Source organism: Sciurus vulgaris (genome assembly GCF_902686455.1).
Source record: "Sciurus vulgaris genome assembly, chromosome: 14".
NCBI lineage: Eukaryota > Metazoa > Chordata > Mammalia > Rodentia > Sciuridae > Sciurus > Sciurus vulgaris.
In genome coordinates this window covers 19949010-19971777 of record NC_136475.1, presented here as the reverse complement: position 1 = coordinate 19971777, position 22768 = coordinate 19949010, and the positions used below count along the sequence as shown (strand labels likewise).

Below are 22768 nucleotides of genomic sequence, written 5' to 3'. Positions count from 1 at the left end.
ATGGGAAAGGATGGTGGGTTCTTGCTCAAGCACAGTACGGAGGGCTGACTGAGGGAGGAGTGCACGGGGGCTGGACAACTATCATTTTTAACCTGAGCAGGCAAGAATCACCACAGGGTGCCAAATCTTGGGGGAGTCTTGATGAGAAACAGGATATTTACATGGTCCTCAAGTGGCTGCCCACAGGCTGCTTATTAGATGCAAGGGAAACGGGGAAACAGCGTTTTACAGTGCAGATATCAGCCAGAATCATGACTGGGTGGTTGCCATTAGGCAGCAATGGGCCCTGAGGACATTCCACCACTGCAGTGTCCCAGCTGACAGCACACAACCTTGATCTAATCACAAAGAACCAGCAGATGAGCCCATGTAGAAAGCAGTCTATTAAAGGCTCTGGAAATGTTCCAGATATGAGGAGGCCAAAGAAATATGACAACCCTAGACTGTGGTCTTAGAGTAGGAAAAATATGCTAAAAGTGACAAAAGTTGAATAAATGTGTTAAAGTGTTATATCAACACTTATAACTACAGTTATGTAAGAGTTCAGAATTCTTGTGAATTACACATGAAGTATTTAGGGATAAAGGACCACGATGAATTTATCATCAAATGTTTAACATAAAAAAAAAACTTGTCTTTTTTTATATACACACACTTATATGTATTTGTAAATAGATATGTATATTTATATAAGAATATGTTTTTATATATCAAGATCAAACATATGCAAATGATCAAGCAAATGGTGAATATGAGAAAAAGGTATACAGGTATTCTTTGTATTTTTTAGTGTACAACATTACTGAGTCTGAAACTATTTCCTAATAAAAGGTTAAAAAACAAATCTCTGCAGACCAGTGTATATTTTCTAAGAGATTTTCTTTAGCCAAACTATTGATGAGCTTTATTTCATAAAAGTACATCTAGTATCCAATGAATATAATCAATACCTGGTTATAGTGGGTTTCGCAATATGCCAGACCCTTTCTCTCATAATGGCGATGACCAAGAAATGGTTTTTCACACTTGGCACAAACAAAATGCTGGGAAAAATACAAGTAATTAATAAACTTCCATGTTTTATTTATCTAACAATGTAAGCTCAAAGTTAATCAATTCTCAGAGAAGACATATCATTAACAACAGAATAATTTAATGATCTTAAATCCAGGTGTCCATGACAGGTTACTTTAAGACACAGCCTACTTAAACAACACAAAATGAACATCTTAGTATCCATAATAGAAGGACTGCTGCTGAATATGGACCATAACATTTCTTGCCTCAAAAGAAAGACTGAAGCCAGGCATGGTAGCACAGGCCTGTAATCCAGGTGGTTTTGTAATGGGCTGACAGATTTGGTTCCATGAAAATGTTATAGGCCAGACTCTAAAGGAAATGACTAAACAGACTCCATTTTGCTCTGAGACTCCCTGTTATGTAGGAAATAAACTTCTCCCATGGGAACACCCCACCTCTGTACCCATCATCAGTTACTCAGCATGACATGTTTAATAATATACAATGGCAACTCCTATGTAGTAAAAATTGCTCTTTTGACCTCTATTGCTCTTAACCAGTGTACCATGTAAACGGTAATTGTGTGGATGTTAGCAACCATTCTTTAGTTTGTACTTAGGTAAGGGTCATTTTGACCCACTTCCCCCTCTGTTGATGATCTCACGATGTTAGTCTGTAATTTCGAATCATAGCAACAGACACTTATGATTGATGTGATTTTTGGTATAAGAACCCCTACAACCCTGTGGTCGGGTCTGTTCTCCCAATAACCATTTTTTGGGGCATTGTGTGAGACAGTCAGCTGGCCAGCTTAATAAAGACTCTCAAATTTGGACTTCTCAGTGGTGATTGGTCTGTTCTTAAGTTGTGCCCCGTAACAGTTTGGGAGGCTAAGACAGGATGATCCAGAGTTTGAAGCCAGCCTCAGCAATAGTGAGGCACTAAGCAACTCAGTGAGACCCTGTCTCTAAATAAAACACAAAAAAGGGCTGGGGATTGGGCTGAGTGATTGAGTGCCCCTGAATCCAATCCCCAGTATCCCTCCTCAAAAAAAAGAAGGGGCTGGGGATATAGCTCAGTTGGTAGAGTGCTTGCCTCATAAGCACAAGGCCTTGGGTTCAATCCCCAGCACCACAAAAAAAAAAAAAAAAAAAAAAAAAGAAGGATTTAAGAACAAAGTGCACATCCCACATCATTACTCACAGATCACAACAGCAGTGTATATCTGCATTCTTCATTTTCTGCGTGTCACTATCTTTAAAATGCTCATATTTAACCTTTAGAATCTCTTAATCTTGCTAGCTTGCCTGAGCCATGGAAATTCAAAATGCTGGTTACTCCTCCCATTTAGCACTCACCTCCACGTGCCACTGTTTGCCCATGGCATTTACTACACGCCCCTCAATGGGCCTCCGGCAGGCACCACAGATGGGGACTCCCATCTTATCATGGCATGGTAGGCAGTACAGTTCCCCTTTCAGCTCCCGGGCGTCAGCAGTCAGCTCTTTCCTGTCCACGAGAAACATACCCAAGTGAATACCTCTACTAAGAGAAAGTAGGCAACCAGCATAGCTAGCTCATTTTTTAGAAGGTTTTAAAATATATTCCTATAATAATTCCTGGTGACTTTTTTTGCCCCTTAAAGGTGATCAGAGTAACCTGAATTAATAGGCTTGAATAGGTTTCAGATTATTATCAAAACATCAACATCTCTTGTTATATTATGTGTATGTATGAACATGTAACAACAAATCCCACCATTAAGTATAATTATAATGCACCAGTGAAAATTTTGGGAAAAAAAAATCAAAATCTTTAAGTAATACTAAGATACATGCAATGTATCATACATACATACATCTACATACCATCACACCAGTCATATTTATCATTTCCTTATCACAGTATTACACTTACATAATATTACATAGTATTATAATTCATCTGTATTTTTAAAAATCACAGTAGTGATTTCTAGACTGAGCACAGTGAGTAATTTAGAGACCAGTTCCATTTAGTAACCATTACTGGAATTTTAACAAGCTGTTAGAACTTAGCTCATTGTAAATTTAGGTTAATAGAAAATAAACAACAAAATGCCTCCAATTTTCCTTCCCCAAATGCCTAAGTTAGCTATTTTGTGCCAATAAATTTAGCCAGAGATGGCCCAATTAGTCAAATGGACTTGTCTTTCCTCTACTCCAGTACTGGAGATTAAACTCAGGGCCTCATGTATGCAAGGCAAGCACTCTACCACTGACCTATACCCCCAGTCCTTTTTAAAATTTTTATTTCAAGGCAAGATTGAGGTTAGCCTCAATCTTGTGATCTTCTTGCCTCAGTCTCCTGAGTAGCTCAGATTACAGGCTTGCACCATCAAGCTCAGTTTCATCTGTTAAAAACAATAATGTTTTAGGAGTGATGCTAATGAAAAGTGGGCAGAGAACACACAAGAGGAAGGACAGGTAGAAAACTAGATAGGGCACAAAATGATAATTCAATTACAAAAGATAAGATACCACAAACTTTTTATTAATCCTTAATCTACTATCTTTCCTTTCTATTATAATTTAGTATGTAAGCTCATATCGACCACAGTAACAATTTTTTTCCATTAAATTTTAATACTAAAGCTGGGTATGGTAGCATACACCTATAGTCCCAGCTCCTTGGGAGGCTAAAGCAGGAAGATCACTTGAGCCCAGCCTTGGCAACATCCCATCTTGGGGGAAAATTCATAGCCTAAAAATTTGATGATTTTTTTGAAGACAAAAATTTTTAAATACATTCCCTTTAGATGAGATCAAGCAAAATTAAATAAATTTATTTTTGTATATTCAAATATAGTACCCTAATTATCACAACTGCAAAAATTATGTATATATAGAGAAAAGACTTTTTTGATCCTATATTGCAAAAACATAATGATAAAAACATCCTAAGAGGCTAAATGTGGATGTTTTCATATAGACTGAATATCTGATGTAAACTTGTTGGTGATTTCCTTAGACATGATAAAAATATTATGATTCTCTAAGAAAATGTTATTCTTAGGAGAGACATTGAAAGTCATCATGTCTACAACTGGCTTTCAAATTGTTCAGTGAAAAAAATGTCAAGATTATTGCATATGCAAACACACACACAGACACACATGCAGACTGAGGGGTGGGAGCATACACTGCACACACTCAAGTGTGGCAAATGCTAACTGGTAAAACTGAAGGCAGGGTTCACAGGTGCTTGTTAGATCACTCTTCTGACCTCTCTACAGGTCTAAAATTTTCCACATTAAAATTAAAAGGAGGAGGAAAAATAATTTAATTTGCTGGAGGAAAAGAAATAAATATAATCTCTTATTTTGTTTCTACTATTTATGCAATAAAAGGGAAAAAACCCACAATACCCGCAGTTGGCACAGTTGAAGTGGTCTGGGTGGTAAGGGTCATTCTTGAAGATAAGAGGCTGTTCATCAATGATGGCATGGCATTTCTGGCAGATGTATTTTCCAAGGCCTCTGGCTTTCTCACGATTATGACAGGGGCGACATAGATGTCTAAACAGAGACAAAATCGAAATTTAAAGAGAAATTAACTATTTGTTAAAAAATCTCTTCTGTGCTTAATAGAACAGAATCATGCTACAGAAAAAAATCATTCCAACCCCCATAATCAGAGCCCTGTGAGTGTGTCTGCACTGGCACGCAGGCACGCACAGCAGCTCCACCTGTCACGTGAAGGTTGTTTCCCAGGGCACCAGCTATCTTGCAGTACTGCAGTGTTTTGAGTTCCCACATCCTACAGCAGCATCTCACATCTCACAGGCAAAATGCACATGACCTTGCAACAGACACTTCAACCACCCACATCCGACAAGGAAGGGAAACTCCTACCTGCCAGCATTCTTGACAAATCCAATGTCTGCCAGAACTTCCTGGCAGAGGTCACAGCGGAAGCACTCAGGATGCCAGCTGTTATTCATGGCTTTGATAACTCGGCCAATGATGAACTCACCTGTGGGAAGTAACACAAAAGATGTCCAGTGTGGCACTTACTTGCTAAAAACTGTCTACCAGAGTAAACACCACTTAGGAAAAAAATGGCCTTTATTTCATCTGGATGCTTGTTTTGGATTTTGTAACCATATTTTGGGGTTGATTTATCATATATCTGAATCTGGCTTTCCTTTTAATATCCTGGGCTTTCTTGATACCTTTTGGTTATTTGTGAGCATTGTTGATACAGACAACTGAAATCCACAGCATCTTCTTCCTTTCCTTTCATTTTCTTTTGTGCTGGGATTGAATCCAGTGCCTAGCATATGCTATCCTTTGAGCTAATCCCCCAGTCCCAATTATACATATTTTTATAATTCATATTTAATTTCTTCCTTCACTAAACCTTTATAACATTCTATTCAGTTTCTCTGACCCCTAGAAACTGAAGTGTCTGAAATACAATCGAGTACCCAAGTGTCATGCAAACAACCCTTAAGTCACTCAACTCCTCTTTGTCTTCTTTGTCCTTTTCCTGGCCTGCCCAAGAGCAAGTAGGCAAAGGCTGGGTTAACAGGGGAAAGAGAATTCTAGAAGACCAATTATAGAAGTCCTAGTTAGTCCCTAAACACCTCTATCCCTTTCTCCATAAATTCAATTTTCTCCAGGATCTGATACTTTTGTACTTGTTTTAAGTTAATAATAAGTGAACAGATAAAGTATGTCTTATAGTAATTATTTATAAGGAGCACTGAAAACCATTTTTACTATTGGAATTTTAATACTTTTAAATGACTTTGATCATTTTGAAACTTGCTTTTCACTTCACATTCAGCAGCAAAACTTACCACACTGATGGCAGCAAGGAGCAAAAAGCATCTGGAAATCATGTTCACAGTACTTCCTTCCTTCAAACTGAGGAAGAAAGAAAGTACCATCAGCTTGTAAACATGACACAACCCCAGGAGGAACATAACTATTTCATGAAGACACATAGGAAAGGGTTTCTATGAGGATTTTTTTTTTCCTTTGAAGGGTAAAAATTTTACTTTTGAGGAAATTCAAAAATTTGTACATTTTCAAAGAGGGTAACAGAAGAAAGCAAAAATGTTATCCTCCCCTCATTCTAGAAACAAATAAAAAGGGCATAAAACTTCTTTTGAAACCATGACACTTGGAAATTTAGCACCAGCATCCAAAATGAATAAAAAAGGAACAAAAAGCATTTACGATATACTTAAGATTTCTTTGGGGCTCTCCCCAAGTGGTATTAATATTTCTTCTCTCAATTCATATTACCAAACCAGTAAAAATCAGGAAAAAAAATATAAACCTAGCAACTGCTGAAACTGAGAAGGCTGTTCTCTTGTACTCTGTGTAGGCATTCCTGGAATTATAGCTTGCTAGAAAAATATGCTGACATTTTCATTTTGCAGTAGTTTCTCAAAGAGTAACAATAAACATTCTAATGTCCAAATCTTGATTACTCTCCCACTTTAGAGCTTGATGTTTCTTTGGGGTTGGTAAGGTCATGGGTGTGTTTTTTGCTTTACTACTGAATGGTCATTAATTCTTTCCATAACCCTGCTGTCTAGGAGGATTTTTAAATCTTAAATTTTTTATTTTGGGACCTTCCATTCTCTTACATGTAGATGCAGGAAAGATAAATTGAACAGGTAGTGACTAGAGTGAATATTGTGCCTCTGGAATCTAGTGGTCTCCCCTTACTGTACTGAATTTTGCTTTTGGCTCACATACCCTGCTTCTGAAAATCTGTTGAAATCTCAGGAGCGAGGAAAGAGGGTCACAAGTTTGAGACCAACCTCAGCAACTTAGCAAGACTCTGTTTCAAAATAAAAAATAAAAAAACCTGAGATATAACTCAGTGCTAAAGTACCCCTGTGTTAGAACCCCAGTACCAGCCAAAAAAAACCAAAAAAAAACAAAAAAACCCAGCTTTTACTATGTTTCATGAAAAAGAAAGCTATGTAGGTTAAAAATATAGGTTAAAATATAAAAATACTACTCTGGCAGTTAACATATATATTTGCCAGTAGAAGGCAGAAAATATAAATGTTGTATTAGTGAAATAAAATTAACACCAGCTGTAATTTTAATACATCTTTTTTTTGGCAGGGTCAAGAATTAAACCAGAGACCTTGCAGATGCTAAGGCAAGTGCTATACCACTGAGCCACACCTCCAGCCTTTGAATAAATAAATCTTAAGATATGATTCATCACAGGTAGGACATCACTCGGTACAGAAGTGCACGACTCTTAATCTCAGCTACGGTGTGCTTGTTACCTGTTCACCATCTTTTGAAAGAGACTAAAATTTAAAAGAGGAATATTTTGGGGGAGGAAGGGGGAAGTGATGGGGAGTGATACTGGTCAAGTCATATTGTTATACTGTGTGTGTGCCAGTATGAATATATAACAACAAATCTCATTATATACAACTATAATGCACCAATAAAAATCTGGGGAAAAAGAGGGATAATTTTATAATCATCAATATTTATGTTATTTAAAATTAAAATGCAAAAATAAACTATCTGAATAGAGGAAACTGAATTTCAGTTTGGGAAACCCATGCTAATTACTACATGCGAAATGTATATTTCCTTTTGCTAAATAAAGATATTATCATCTTCATTACAAATAAATAAGTGATGAACTACCCAGAGGTGGTATATACTTCTCTTCCCTTTAACCCAGGATCTTGTACATGCTAAGCCCTGCTCCACCACTGAGCTACAACTCCAGCCACCCTCCTTGAGTTTGTTTGTTTTTGTTTCGATCATGCTGGAGGGCAAACCCAAGGCCTCATGCCTGCCAAGGAAGTGCTCTACTACTAAGTCACATCTCCAGCACACCACCCTTGGGTGTTTTTTTTTTTTTTTTTTGTGGTGCTGGGGATCGAACCCAGGGCCTTGTGCTTGCAAGGCAAGCACTCTACCGACTGAGCTATCTCCCCAGCCCCCCTGGGGTGTTTTTAAACAAGAAAAAATATACTTTCTACAGAGTCTTTGTTAAGTGAATTCTTTCTAAAAGTTCTTTCTAATTAAATTTATCATACAAATGTTAACTCTGACTGAAAATTCTTGAGACAATACTATGATGGTCTATAAAATGATGCCAAGATTATTATTTTTTTTAATTAATCTTTTCAGCTGAGATAGGAGGATTGCGAGTTCGAAGCCAGCCTCAGCAAAAGCGAGGTGCAACTCAGTGAGACCCTGTCTCTAAATAAAATACAAAATAGAGCTGGAGACGTGGCTCAGTGGTAGAGTACCCGAGTGCAATCCCCAGTAACCATGCACCCCCAAAATTAATCTTTGCTGAGTATGATGGCACATGTGCGTAATCCCAGCTACTCAGGAGGCTCATGTTGGAGGATAGCAAGCTTAAGGTCTCAGCAACTTAGAGAAATCCTGTATCAACATAAAAAATAAAATGGGTTGCTCAGAGTTAGAGCACTTGCCTAGTGTATGTGAGGCCCTGGGGTTGATCCCCAGTACCAAATATGACAACTACTACTTCAAAAAAAATTACTTACCATTTATTAAGTTTTTACCAAGTGTCAGATACAATGCTAAAGCATTTTAAACATATCTACTCCAGCTGTCAGATTCTAGGGATAGGGGGAGTGTGTTCTTAGGTAGATTTATCTTATCCCCACTACCAATCATTTCATGACACTGTTTTTGTGTCTAATTTTCTGTGGCTTGACTATGGTCTAGTTTAATCAACAACTTCCTTGAAGGCTATGTCTACCTTGCTTCCATTCTATTTGTAGAATAGAAGAGGTGCTTGGCACACTGTAACTGCTTGATTAATATTATAAATGTTTGTTGAATGGATGGGCAGATCAATACATGAATGAATAAATGTCACCACAGAATCTCACAATCAGATAGTCAAGGGTCCTTCATCCCCTCCAATCCATCTTTTCTTGCCTTGCAGGACGGTGACACATTTGAAGGATATTGCTCAGGCATTTTGAAAATGTTCCTCCATATGGGTTTTTCTCACTTAGACTCTGATCATAGATTTTTGGACAGAATACCACAGAGGTAATAATGTTGGTGTATCACATCAAGGCATGTGAGATCAATGCCTTGACATTACTGACATTACTTGACATTACTGCTGATGTCAATACTGATCACTTGGTTATGCTGATGTATCACCCGAGGTTTCCCCACAGCAAAGTCACTACTTTAAACCCTCTTAAAGGGTAACTATGCCAACCCATACTCAAGGAGAAGAATATTAAGCTCTCTTTCTTTTCCTTTTAATGTACCTTCAGAAATGTAGTTGAAAATTATTTTTAAATTATTGGGGTAGACTTTAAATTCAAAAAATGATACTTAATTGCTAGAAGTTGTTATATTAAAATTCCAACTCAATATATTAGATTCTCAACTTGATATATCACAGAACATTTTGAGAATACCATTAACACTTTGAGAAACCCTCAAACCATCCATCTCTCTCCTTCCCTCAACCCCTGTTTTTTCTTTTTAATATTTTTTTAGTTGTCAATGGACATTTATTTTATTCATTTATTTATATGTGGTGCTGAGAATCAAACCCAGGGCCTCACACATGCCAGGCAAGTACTCTACCACTGAGCCACAACCCCAGCCCTGTTTTTGCTTTTTCAATACTGGCTATTGAACCCAGGGTACTCTACCACTGAGATACATCCCCAGCCTTTTTTGGTTTTTATTTTGACACCAGGTCTCACTAAGTTTCCCAGGTTGGCCTCAGCCTCCCAAGTCACTGGGGTTACAGGTGTGTACCATCATACTCAGACCTCCTCCACTGTTCCCCTGAAAAGAGCAATTATCCTTACAAGCATTTAAAGGCAAATATCAAAGTTATAGGAAATTAGAACTATTCAATTTCGTGTCTACAACTTATTTATAAATCTTTTGGCAAAAAAATGAATGTGTTGTGTGTACATGACATGTTTAAGGCACATGATGTTCACTGTAGTATTCTCTTAACTTTTCTGTAGGTTTTTAAGTTTTCAAAATAAAAAGTAAATTCATTCAACAAAGCCACAATGGCTTTAATCAACATAGAAGTCAGTGGTCTATATACGGTACTGATACTACATTATAGCTCAGGAAATCTACTTGAGGTTCTACCCAAAATTGGGCTCTCCAGTTTCCATTTAAAAATCAATTTCTTTCATTCACCTAAACTGTATGCAGGCATGATAAAGTTCAGACAATGTTTATGTGATAAAAAATAGGAACTAGGTAAAGAGTACCAAGGTTTTGAAAGACAGCCTGTTAGAAAATGTTTGATTTAACTCCTATTAATATGTTTACATTTTATCTTGTAATTACCATCCAAGTGCTGTATCTATATTATTGTATTTATTAAGTACCTACTAGACCTACTTTGTTAGAGATACAAAATTAATTTGGATAGTCCTTGCACCAGAAGTATTAAATTATATGGGAAGATAAGCATATAAAAGTTATCATAAAATGTGGGAAATGCTTTCCATACTAGAAATATAGCTATATGGACTCAGAGAAGATCATGAAATGAAACAGATGGAATTAGACTGAAAATATCACTAATGATGTCAAGTAATGAGAAATATTTATGTCGGAAGCTAGAAAACAGGAATCAAGTGTTGCCTTACATTCCTCCAAGGGATAGAATACCACCTTAATGATAAACTTCAGGTTTAGGTTTTAAACCACATAATCTAGTAGGATATACGTTCACCACGAGTAGGAAGCCAATATGGGTAATAATCCTGGTAGCAATTATACAGAGATGAGCCAGAAATACTTGGACTTGTATCTCCAGATAAACAGACAAGTAATCAGGCAAGAAACAAGGGTCTCCTTCCAGACTTGCCTTGTGGTCAGAAGGAAGGCTGTCCTGGCTACCTAATCTAAAACATTAGGAAGTTCCGCAATAAAAGTAAATCTCATTTTCAAGGGGAAATAAGTACATAGAACTCCCCTATAGGTCTTCATAGCTAGTCTCCTAGATAAAAGAGTAGGGACTGTAGAAATAAGGAAAAGATGATGTTTTGATAGTAAGAAAAGCAATAAGACATATACAGACTGGAAAAGATACTTTTTGGCGGCGGGGGGGCGGGGGTGCTGGAGACTGAATCCAGGGCCTCAGATATGCTAGGGCAAGTGCTCTACCCTTAAGCTACACCCCCAGCCCTGCATTTGTTATACAAAGATTATATGAAAACTGAAGCATCTAAGTCAGTTTCAAATGGAAAACAAATCAGGTAATTCAGCTTTCATTTCTAGAAAACATTTTATTGCTGGATCTAACTGGAAAGCTTACAACCAGCATTTGGATGTATTTATTGAAAGCTGTATCATTCAACTAAGAGGAAAATTCTTATTTCTCATATGCAGGTTTATAAATCCCTGATCTGGAAAAGAAGTTTAAACAGTAAACATTGTAACTAAAATAGCAGTCTTCCTCAGCCCTGAGAGCTTATGCTGGGCAACAACCCATTAATAGCCTTGTTCTGAGACTCATAGCATCTTCTGGAATAATACTAGGGAGGTTATTTATAGGCTAGAAGTGAAGGGGAGTGAGGGGTGGGCAAGAGAACAAGTGTGAGTCATACTCTATTCTGTTCGTTTAAGGCTGTTTCCAAGACTTTCCTTATGACCAAGTACAAGTGACAGGACAGGACCCACATGTGGAGGCAGGTGTGCTGGTTAACCAAGGTAGCTCAACAATAGCTTTCATTCCAAAGTGGCAAGCAAATGGACAGTACAGGTGAAAGAATGTGATGACGGAGCTGGGCACAGTGGCACACACCTACAATCCCAGAGACTCAGGAGGCTGAGGCAGGAGGATTCCAAGTTTGAGGCCAGCCTGGGCAACTTAATTTAGCAAGACCCTGTGTTTCAAAATAAAATATCAAAAGGGTTGGGGATGTAGTTCAATGGTAAACCACTCCTGGGTTCAATCTCCGTACAAAAAGGAAAGAAAAGAAAAAGAAAAAGAAAAAGAAAAGGAATAAAAAGGAAAAGGAAAAGGAAAAGAAAAAGAAAAGGAATAAAAAGGAAAAGGAAAGAAAATGTAACGAAGGATTGGAGCTCGAGGGTACTCTCAGAGGGAATGGTAGGTAGGGAACTATGAAAGATGCGGGGAGAACAGAGGCTGCCTTTCAGAGCTGGTCTCTACTACTCCTCCAGGGCTCCCTCTAGAGGCCTTACCTTAATTGCCATTTGGATAATAATCTTATATTTGAAAAGGGAATTTAAGGGAAAGAATACTATATAGGATATTAGCAACAAAAGTAGGTTCTAATTCTTTTCAGGTCACAAATCTGTTGTGTTTCAACCTCTCAAAGCCACAAGGAAGAAAAGAAGAAAGGCAGGGGAAAAGATAGGGCTTATACAGTATGAAGACTAATGTTTCCTCTTTTTTGTACTGGGGATTAAAACCAGGGGCATTTTACCACTGAGCCACATCCCCAGCCCTTTTTATTTTTATTTTGAGACAGGGCGTCACTAAGTTGCTTAGGGCCTCACTAAATTGCTGAGGCTGACCTTGAACTGGTGATTCTCCTGCCTCAGCCTCCCAAGTGGCTAGAATTACTGGCATGAGCCACCACACCCAGCTAATGTTCCCTCTTCAGTCATATTTCTGGAACCCCTACCATTTGCTACGAGTCTACAGTGAGTTCCTATGGTTTCATGTTACTTTAGCATCCACTGTAAATACAAGCTGACTTTTTTACACCAGATGTGTGACTCAGTCACCCTGGACAATTTCCAGTTCTATATCTCCCCCAGTTCCTCGATGTGATCAATACTGATGTCTGCTTTATACAACTGTTCCCTGGAGACCACCTCTCTAGGGGTCAGCTAGCAGTATCTTCAATGGCCCTACTGACCCCCACACCCCACATGGCTGTGCAGAGATATGCCATAGTAACCACCTCTTAGTGTGAACTAGAACTCATGCCTACTGCTTTAAACCCACCAAGTCAAACTTTGTACCCAGTGAAAGAATTGGCCCATTGGTTCCTGTATTTCTCTTTCATATTGTATTCCCTGACTTGTGTGCATGTGGCCTTCCCCAAGGATCTGTAAGTAATAAAACCTTTATTTCTATCTTATTTCTCCTCAAATCACTGGAGGGGTTCCCTCCACCTTAAAAATCCTAAATCAAAATGGTCTCATCTCCTTCCTTGCCAGTCCTGCAAGATTAGAACCTTTTGTTACAACTTCTAAGAGGCAGGTCCTTAGGTCCATTTTCCAAAATTGAGTCATGGCAACCACCAGCAGCAAGTTCCCCTCCCACCTGCTGCCTCAGCCTCAAGGGGTTTCCCTTTCTCCCTCTTTACCAATTACAGTCCACCCACAGCCTCAGTGGGGTCTCTGATCCTGCCACCACCATGCCACACCCCTGGAACTCCTCTCCATCCTCTCTTCTCTCCTGCCGTTGGACACTGGCCTCTCCTGCTCCTGTCTCACCCCACGGTCACTTCCCACCCCCACTCCCAAAGTCACCATCCTTTATAAAAAGATTTCCACTGCAACAAAGAATTTAATAAGATCTGTGAGAGAAAATAAAACAAGCCTCCTCTTCCTACTGCTGAGGTTTTTGTTATAGGGAAGTTGTGTTTCTGGAACCCAGAAGAAGCTCAAAAATATACACACTAGTGAATAAAATTTCACTCCTTGACTGAAACTCTTAAGCTGTTTCCCAGAGTAATATTACTACAGACATACATGTTTAATGCATTCATGTGCGGTAAATGGCTTCTGGCAGGTTGGCCTGGAAACCTCACTCCCATGGGGTTATTTCTGTGAGAAAATGTTGCCTGAATGGTGAACAACTTTATAAACTATCTGTCCTTCCCTATGCATGGCTTGTAAGGCATGGAAATCAAAGTCAGGAAAAAAATAATTTTTTGAAAAAGAAAAGAAATCAAAGAGCAGTCATCTTTGTAACATAATTCTACATACATAATTATTATATAGAGATGCACATATATACATAAATATGTAAGAACTAAGGTGGAGAAAGTAAATCACCAAATTGGTCTCTCTCTCTCTCTCTCTCTCACACACACACACATACACACACACACACTCTCACACAATATATTTTCATTTACAACATGGGTTAGCCTCCCTAGACTGTCCCCCTGAAATACATGTTTATTATGAAAAAGGGATCTCAATAATGGTGAGAATACTAAATATACTACAAAGGAAGTATCAACCACAAAATAAAACCCAAGGATCAAGAAAAATACATGAAAAGAAATCAAGTCATATAGAAGGGCTAAATACAGACTGTGTAGTTCCCTCCAATACTCATTTCCAAATAGGATGTTCTTTAGAAGACAAATGCATGGACACTCCTGCTCATGATGAGAAGGAGTAAGTGACACTGGCTCTCCTTTACAGAGGATGTCTAGTGGTGTTCTGAAAAAGGAAAGACACAGAGATGGAGTTGGCAAGCTATATTGTGTAAGGGAAGCACAAGGGCGCCCATGTGATAAAACTAGATACACTGCAGCTGAAGACTAGACAGAGTGTGTTTGAGCTGAAGTGTTGGGTCTGACAGACAGTTACAAGGTGCTGGCCGTTCTGAAACAGGAAGATGAACTGAATGATGCAAGTGGTAAAGTCTGTAAGGGCATCCCATCTAGGCTGTGGTCCGTGTATTCAGCGACATCACAGACACTAAATAACTGGCATGTTTGTGGCATTTCAATTCAACCTTTGATAATGAACTTGAAAATTAAGATGGAGACCTCAGAAAAGAGGGGAAGGAAGGGTGGAGCATGCTGCCTTCTGCCCCTGTCAAGCTTGACCCACCTCATAGAAGAGTCCTTCTGGGAACTGCTGGAAGCACTGCGCGCACACGAAACACTGCTCATGGTACAGCTCGCCATTACTGTTCACGATCTTCTCAGCAGGCGCAAAGCCCCCCTTGCAGCGCTCACAAGTGGCACTGGCCAGGGCATTGGCCATGTTGCTGTAACACACAAAGGACATCAAGTCACAGACTGTCTTAGGCTTACGACCAGACAACATGAAAAATGAAGGAGCAAATTCTATCCGATCACAAAACTGGTATTTTATCTACGGAGCCAATTTATTGTTTGTGTTAAGTCTTTCAACTCAAATTACCTCAGTCTCTTTCCCCCAGCATCTTAGATTCTGAAAGGGCCTCCTGCTTTGATTCTGTTTTTCTTTTATTTTCTTTTTGGTACCAGGGATTGAACCCAGAGGCGCTTAACCACTAAGCCACATCACCAGTCCTTTTTTATATTTATTTAGAGATAGGGCCCCACTAAGTTGCTGAGGCTGGCTTTGAACTTGCAATCCTCAGCCTCCCAAGCTCTGGGATTACAGGTGTGCACCACCACAGCTGTCTTGATTTTGTTTTTTTTTTTAACAAGTTTGGCATTCTTCTAGTTAAATATACTAAGAGAGAGCGCTTAAGACGTGTTAGACAATAAGGACAGAAAAGAAAGACATGAGCTGCCTTCAGTCCTATATAGTGTCATGAGCCTATAATCTCAGCTCCTCAGGAGGCTGAGGTGGGAGGATTGTTTAAGGCCAGGAATTTGAGGCCAGCCTGGGCAACATAGTAAGATCCTGTCTCCAAAAACAAAACAAAACAGCAGCAACAACAACAAAAAATTGCCCTTAGAAACTTAGATTTCCAGCTGGACAAGTAGCTTAATTAAAATATCCAAAAAACAACATCTCAAAGCAGATTTCTTTCCCTTCTGAGAACAGATTCTAAACTGAACTGCCATATCATAACCTAAACACAGACCATTTATCCCTTTGGTTAGAGTCTATTAAAAGCAACTGCTTAAGTAACTCTTGAGAACTAGCCAAGGTACCCCAGTTTACTGCTAAGACAAACACTGAATACTAATACTATAAAATATATCTTAAAAATCACAAATTTTACATTATAAAGATCATTTTAAAGAGGGAATAAGAGATTTACAGAGGTGGATGATTAACCCAACATCACAAAGTTATGGAAGGCACAGGACTAGAACCATAAGATCAGACTCCATCACACAGAGCACAGGATTAACACTTGAGAGAACATGATAGGGACATCATCGTGTTTTATAGGTCAGGAAAGTGAAACCATGCAGGAAGTAACTACTGCTGAGTCCCACAACTTGGGCACTTCTTAGGGCAGTGCCACTACCCCTGTGAACATGATCCCAATTTCTCTAACCAGCAGTTTGGAAGAAGAAAAGCAACATGGCTCTGATAGGCATATTATTAGGTGGGGATTTCACAAAAGACCTGTCATGTTTCTGAAAGCCCTAGAAATGGAAGTCTCCTATGGTGAGCAGTCACTGGCCAAGCTGGCCTTCAAATTTGACAAGTTTATCTGCAGACGCCCATAAGAGTATAAGCTCTACTTGTGTTTGTGGTTGCCTAGCACAGCTTGTGATCTCCTGGGTATTTCATTAATCCACTTTGTAAAATTACTCCACGAGGCAGATGAAATAGTTTCCATTTTCAGATAGAGCAACTGCCTGACTTGCCCCTATCAGTTTCCAAGTTTTACTATTTCTTTAGCAAAAATGGCATGCTTACGTTGCTTCACCTCCACCCCACCCCAGTGCAAGGTACTTTGCCTTCTTCCCTCAGATGTTGCAAAGAACAGTAATCCTATTTTGTAATCTTGCCATTAGTAACTCCATCCAAAAAGCCCATGTTCATTATCTTATACCAATCACAACTTGACTTTAGTGCATGTGGGACACACACCTATAATCCCAGCAACTTGGGAGGCTGAGGCAGGAGGATCACAAGTTTGAGGTCAACCTCAACAACTTAGTGAGACCCTGTCTCGAAATTTAAAAAAGATCTGGGGAATATAACTTGGTGGAGAAAGCCCTTAGGTTCAACTCCTAGTACCACAAAGAAAGAAGCCAAACAAGAAAAAAAGAAAAAAAAAAAGTAAAAAAAAAAAAAACTTTATTTAAAGAGGTTTGAAAAATGTCACCCAAAAAAAAAAAAAAAAAAAAGGGAAAGAGGATAGGGAAGCAGCATTACTGCGAGGCAAACCTGGCAAAAGCCTTAAATTAAATGAATTTCCATTTTGTCATTTCAAAATTATTATGGGTTAGGGAGAAAAATCTATTTTCCGCCTATTCACATTAATGTGGGAGTTTTAGTGAAGCTCTGGAGAGGTGTGTGCTGTTTCTTTTCCCCTGACCTAAGTGCACAGGTGTCCCTAAGTGGAGAGTAAGGTAAGCCCCACATCTGTCCCAATAATTCTCAGAACTGTTTTGAGCATGAAATAAGAAAAAGTATACAAAGCCACTTTGGAAACCAGAAGATGATACTTAAAATATTTGGGGTTATTATTAACTCTAAACCTCTTGAAAGAGTCTCCAAACCTTAAGTGATCTTACAATGGAACTGCAAAAATGCTGAAGAAGCCTATTTTTGGAATGTTGTGCTTTGTATTACCCAAATCAGCGGTTTTCAGAGTGTACAGATCACCATGACCCTCTGAGGGTCTGAAAGGTCCTCTCTTTCCCAACCACATCTCTTTGGAGGCCATATTTTCTTTCCATTCTTCATCTAAAACAATGCACTGCAACAGGCTGAATGCAGAAGCAGATATGGAAAAATACGTTTCATTAAGATAGACATTAATGAGATTTGCAGAGATATAAAAAAATGTCATTCTTCTCTCTAGCCATTTTTCATTTGGGAAAATAGTCATTTTCATAAAAATATTAATATCACCAATTACTAATATAATTACTTGTAATGAGTTTATAGTGACTTTAAAATAAATTAGTAAATGTTCAAACTTTTTCTCAGTTTAAATTTCTCATGCAGTAAATACTGATAAATGATGTTCTCTGGAACTTCAATACTTGTTTGGTTTTTTGGCAGTACAGGAGAGAGTGTGAAGAGGTCCCCAGATTAAAATGTTTGATTACCACTGACCTGTTCATACTCCTTACCCGAGAGACTATTTATGTTCAAGTTCAAATATTCAAGTAGAATTAGCAAAATAGGTAGACACATAAAAACAAGCAGTTAATTCCCACATATAGGAAAAATAAACTGGTTTAGAGATAATGTAGTATGTGTTTTTTTTTTTTTTAAAGGATTCCTTTTAATAACAAACAGGAAAAAAGGAAACAGAACAATCACCCTGCTATCCTACTGACCCACTCATGCTTCCCGTTCCTTCCCAGCCTTGGCCTTCTGGCATGGTACCCTCTTCTTTCACAGTTTACTTTATATTCAATACTGCATATGAAAGAAATTACTTTTTAAAAGTCATGAATGAATTATAGCTGCCATTCTGCCTTAAAACCTTCCTTGTTTCTAAAAGTTCTAGAAATGGAAGTCTCCTATGGTGAGCAGTCACTGGCCAAGCTGGCCTTCAAATCTGACGAGTTTATCTGCAGATGCCCACTCAGAGCACAAGCTCTACCTGCATGTGTGGTCGCCTAGCACAGCTTGTGACCTACTGGGCATTTCATTAATCTACTCTGTATAATTACTTTCAATGTTCTCCTGAATCTTCACCACAACCCTGTGAAGCAGATGATATGGAGAGTCTCCATTTTCAGACAAATTAATTAACTGCTTTGCCCTTATCAGTTTCTAGGTTTTCTTGTGATTTTTCAGAAAAAGATTTTCACTAAAAAGTGTTGATGATAGGGGACATAATCCTAACTAGCCAGTTATGGCTGATTTCATTGATCTACTTTCATAGTAAACAATATCATCCAGCTTTTCATTATTCAAGTGCCTCATTTGTCACACATAAAAACACATTTTGTGGACTTAAAAAGTGCAACGATAAGCAAAATCTAAGAATCATCTTGAGAGTTCACTATGCAGTTAAAATTTTGGTTACAAGGATAATTACCCAAAAAAAAAAAATGTTCATGAATTCAATTTTTTACTGTTTCATCCAACCTGCCCCTTACCCTTGGCAAGTTTTAGAGTATATATTTTTCCTACTATAAATCCCAGCAATACAAACTCTCAACCTCCCTCACAGATGACACAATGAAATGTCCTACTACTAGAAATCTACTTAAGACAAGAACTTTCTACTTTTCCTGTGGAGACAGCATTTTCCTTCACATGTGTGTGTCCTCCAGTGCAAGTGTTACATGACAAGGCAACCTGTCTGCCTCCCCGGACATGCCGCATTGTGGGCCACCCTCCGGGCCCCAGATAACCCTGGAAAAGTTCCATTAAATAAAACCATATTAGCCAGATCAAAAGAGTTAGGGAATCAGGAGCTGAAGAACTTAAGGTCTGAAAGGGACATTCTGGAAGGGAGGAAGACTCACAATTTCGCATAAAAATCACAAAACTCCTTGTAGACTTTTACATCACTGTGCCTGCGCTGCAGTTTGGACACAGCCCTCTCGTCTTCATTCCCATTAGCCTCCTGGACACTGTTAGGAACTGTCCGGGGGATTTCTTCATTCTCTGGAATAACGCAGGGGCGAACTCGGCCTGGGAGAGCCATCGTGGGTGCTGGGGAGCTCAGAGCTCAGGATGACAGTGGCAGGAAACAGACAGGAGAAACAACATCCAGGCCTCCGGGCTCTCCAGCCAGAGTCACTCCCACTGTTCCCACACACGTCAGCCTGGCTGGTCAGGGTGGCTACTGACACTTCATGTTAAGAGCTCAGTAGCACAGCACTCAGTTGGCACAGCAGACTGGATTCACTGAGGTTTTCTAGAAGTTCTAGAAAACATTCCATAGAGTACTGGCAATCTTTTTCAGAGCAGCATTCCTGGTGGACTGATTCCATTAACACTACTATAGGAATAGAAGTTTGCTTTGTAGGCCCCCGAAAGAAACAAACAAGCAAGAACTCTGAGTATCTGTCACCATGTTTCAACAGCATCAACACTGTGAACTCAACTTTGGTGTGCACAGAACCTTTGGAGAGTCTGTGGGACACCCCCTGAGAAGCTCCTGGTGAGGCCATGGTAGGAAGACAGTATGAGGAACCCTTCCCTGGCATGGGGTCCCACAACCACAGAGCATGACTGCCACATGCCCAGGAATTCCCTGAGCCTCTGAAACCAAGAGCTACATTTGTCTTCTATAATCTTTATTTTTGGCACTTAGCAAGAGTTCAATTAAAGTTGCAATGAATGAATACAAGTGAAAATAGGCAAATGCTACAGTTTAATTATAAACTGTCTTCTGTTTAATCCCAGTTAATCCTGTAACAGGTAAATAAGGCTTTCCTAGTCTTTACCATAACTAAGGAAGTCATCACATGCTATGGCATTCTGACTATATTCAGTTCATACTACTGTCTTGTATGGTGTTAATAATGATCATGACAATGACGTAGCACCAGGGGCTCAGAGTCTTTCTCTGGTTCCAGTTCTCTCTGCTCAGTAAGTTGTTCCACCCAAAGCAAGTGACCGAAAGGAGCTTGTAAAAAAAATTTGCAGAGTAGGGTACAATGATGAACACTGCAGGTTACAATGGAGACAGGAGAGTCCCAAGAGCAGAAAGCAATATGCAGCTGAGACCTGCATAATAACAATACATATGATATAAAAGTTTAGTGAGTAAAATGGGATTGATAGATAAACAGGCAGACAGTTAAAGAAATTCTCCCCCTCCAAAAGAGGTTTCTCTAAATGAACAGACTACTCCATGAAATTAACCTGTAGAAACATTCCCAACATTACAGCCAACTCCTTTGTTCCAGGGCAGCAGGAAAAGGGAGGCATGACAGACCAGAGTGAAAACTACAGACTTAAGGGCTAACCAATCAGAATGTTGCAGGCCAAACCAAAAGCCTTTGCACTTTTCCAGTACGCTGGAAACTTGTCCCATACCTGATTAATAAATATTGATCAACGCCCCTACCCAGTCACTCTACCTAGACTAGTACTGTTAAGTGGCAACTTGCTATCAGGTCCTCTTACTCCAGGCAAGAGCTCTGCTTCTTCTTAAATCCTACCCTTTCATTCTCACCTTCTGTTGTCTGGGTTTCCTTCTTGGAATTTGCAAGATAAGATCCGAGAAAGAAGCCACTGATAGGTACCTGAGATCTGCTGCAACACTATAGCAGCAGTGGATGAAATTTGGGTTCCTTAGCAATTGTCCCCAATCACATCAATTAATCCTCACAACATACCTATGAAACTAGTATCATTTTATAGGTGAAGAAACTAAGGCACAAAGGGATTAAATAACTAGTAAGAAAGTGCTGTGGAGTATATTTTGAAGTCAGGTATTAGAATGCCTTATGAATGCTTTGGCTCTTTGAGGTTTTTGTGGTTCCACCCAAATTTTAGGAGTTTTCTAATTCTCTGAAGAATATCACTGCATTTTGACAGAAACTGCACTGAATTTGTAGATAGCTTTGGGTAATAAACACATTGTAACAATATTGTCTTTCAATCCATGAGAATAAAATAATGTGTGTGTGTTCTTTCCAATTTCTTTCATCATTGTTTCATAATTTTCATTGTAGAGATCATTCATTTCCTTGGTTCAACTTATTCCTATAGATTTTTTTTGTAGCTATTATGAATGGGATTGTTTTCTTGATTTTCTTCCCAGCAGTTTCATTATTGGACTATTAAAAAACAAACAGTGATTTTGGTATTTTGATTTTATATCCTGCAACCTTATACTGAATTTGATTACCAATTCTAACAGTTTTTTTGGTGAAATTTTTAGGTTTTTCTATACTTAAATAGTATTGTCTGAAAACAGGAATAACATGATCTCTTCTATCTGGATGCCTCTAAATAGAAGTCACTTCAATATGAATTGGTTTTAAGATCAAAGATATCATATACCATAAATATGTTTTAAACTGTTTAATCAATCAGTATAATAGCTGTTCTTTAGCAGCTATTCTGATAAGGTCTATGACTTCTTAAAAAAGTAACTGCTCTTCTTGTTCCACTGTTTATTTTGCATCATTTTGAACATATGAAACTTTTACTATATGCTCAGGATACAGCAGATCCAAGGGGGTTTCTAAGAAGTATCTGGCCCACCCACTATTAGTAAAAATTAGTACATTTCTATTGAATGAATAAACAAGTGAATACAAGGTGGGCGTGGCAGGTCCCAGCAGTATGAGAGACCAAAGTAGGAAGACTAAAAGTTCAAAGCCAGACTCAGCAACTTAGCAAGACCTTGTCTCAAAAAAATTAAAAGGGCTGGAGATGTGGTTCAGTGTTTAAGCACCCCTGGTTTCAAAAAAAAAGTGAATACAAATCACAGACACTGCTTCTATGAGTGTACAATGTGGTCAGGGAAACCAAATATAGATATACATACAGTTTTTGCCATATGCAAGCAAAACATGAAGCAGATTTCTAGGTCAGTACCCAGTGCTCAATGAACAAAGTGGTCTGTGTATCCATAGGGTCTTGAATAAGGATCTGTTATCGAGAAGCCAACGAAAGGTTAGGTGGCATCATTCTTCCACAAAGACTATGCAGGCAGTCTCTTCTCTGATTTAGCTACCACAGAGCAGAGTTAAAAGAAATGTGTTGTTATTTTTCCAAGGAGGACAAGGGAGTAATCTAAGGCCAAATAAGCACCACTACTCGGGTTCTTTATGCATGCATTTTGTTTCTTTTAAAATTTTTTTGACAATTATCTCACTTGAAGAAATGCGAATAATGTTTTGGACTGTGATTGTAACGTTGAGAAAAATATTTATCACAATGTTTTGAGTGAAATTGCTACTG

General features: G+C 38.7%; 1 protein-coding gene across 8 annotated transcripts in view; it reads right to left on the bottom strand.

Moving 5' to 3' along the window:
• The window catches only part of LIMS1 (LIM zinc finger domain containing 1), a 149571-nt gene that overhangs the window by 7889 nt on the left and 118914 nt on the right, over positions 1–22768 (bottom strand). For 5 of the 8 annotated variants that reach the window (XM_079111217.1, XM_079111218.1, XM_079111219.1 and 2 more), the window contains exons 2-7: positions 14867–15026; positions 5863–5929; positions 4913–5033; positions 4427–4576; positions 2379–2529; positions 951–1043 (exon numbers count right to left, since the gene is read on the bottom strand). In XM_079111217.1, coding sequence (XP_078967343.1) covers positions 951–1043; positions 2379–2529; positions 4427–4576; positions 4913–5033; positions 5863–5929; positions 14867–15026 — 742 coding nt within the window. Of the gene's footprint in view, positions 1–950; positions 1044–2378; positions 2530–4426; positions 4577–4912; positions 5034–5862; positions 5930–14866; positions 15027–19368; positions 19800–22768 lie in introns of those variants that run through there. The other 3 variants (XM_079111213.1, XM_079111212.1, XM_079111214.1) reach the window with 3 other exon arrangements.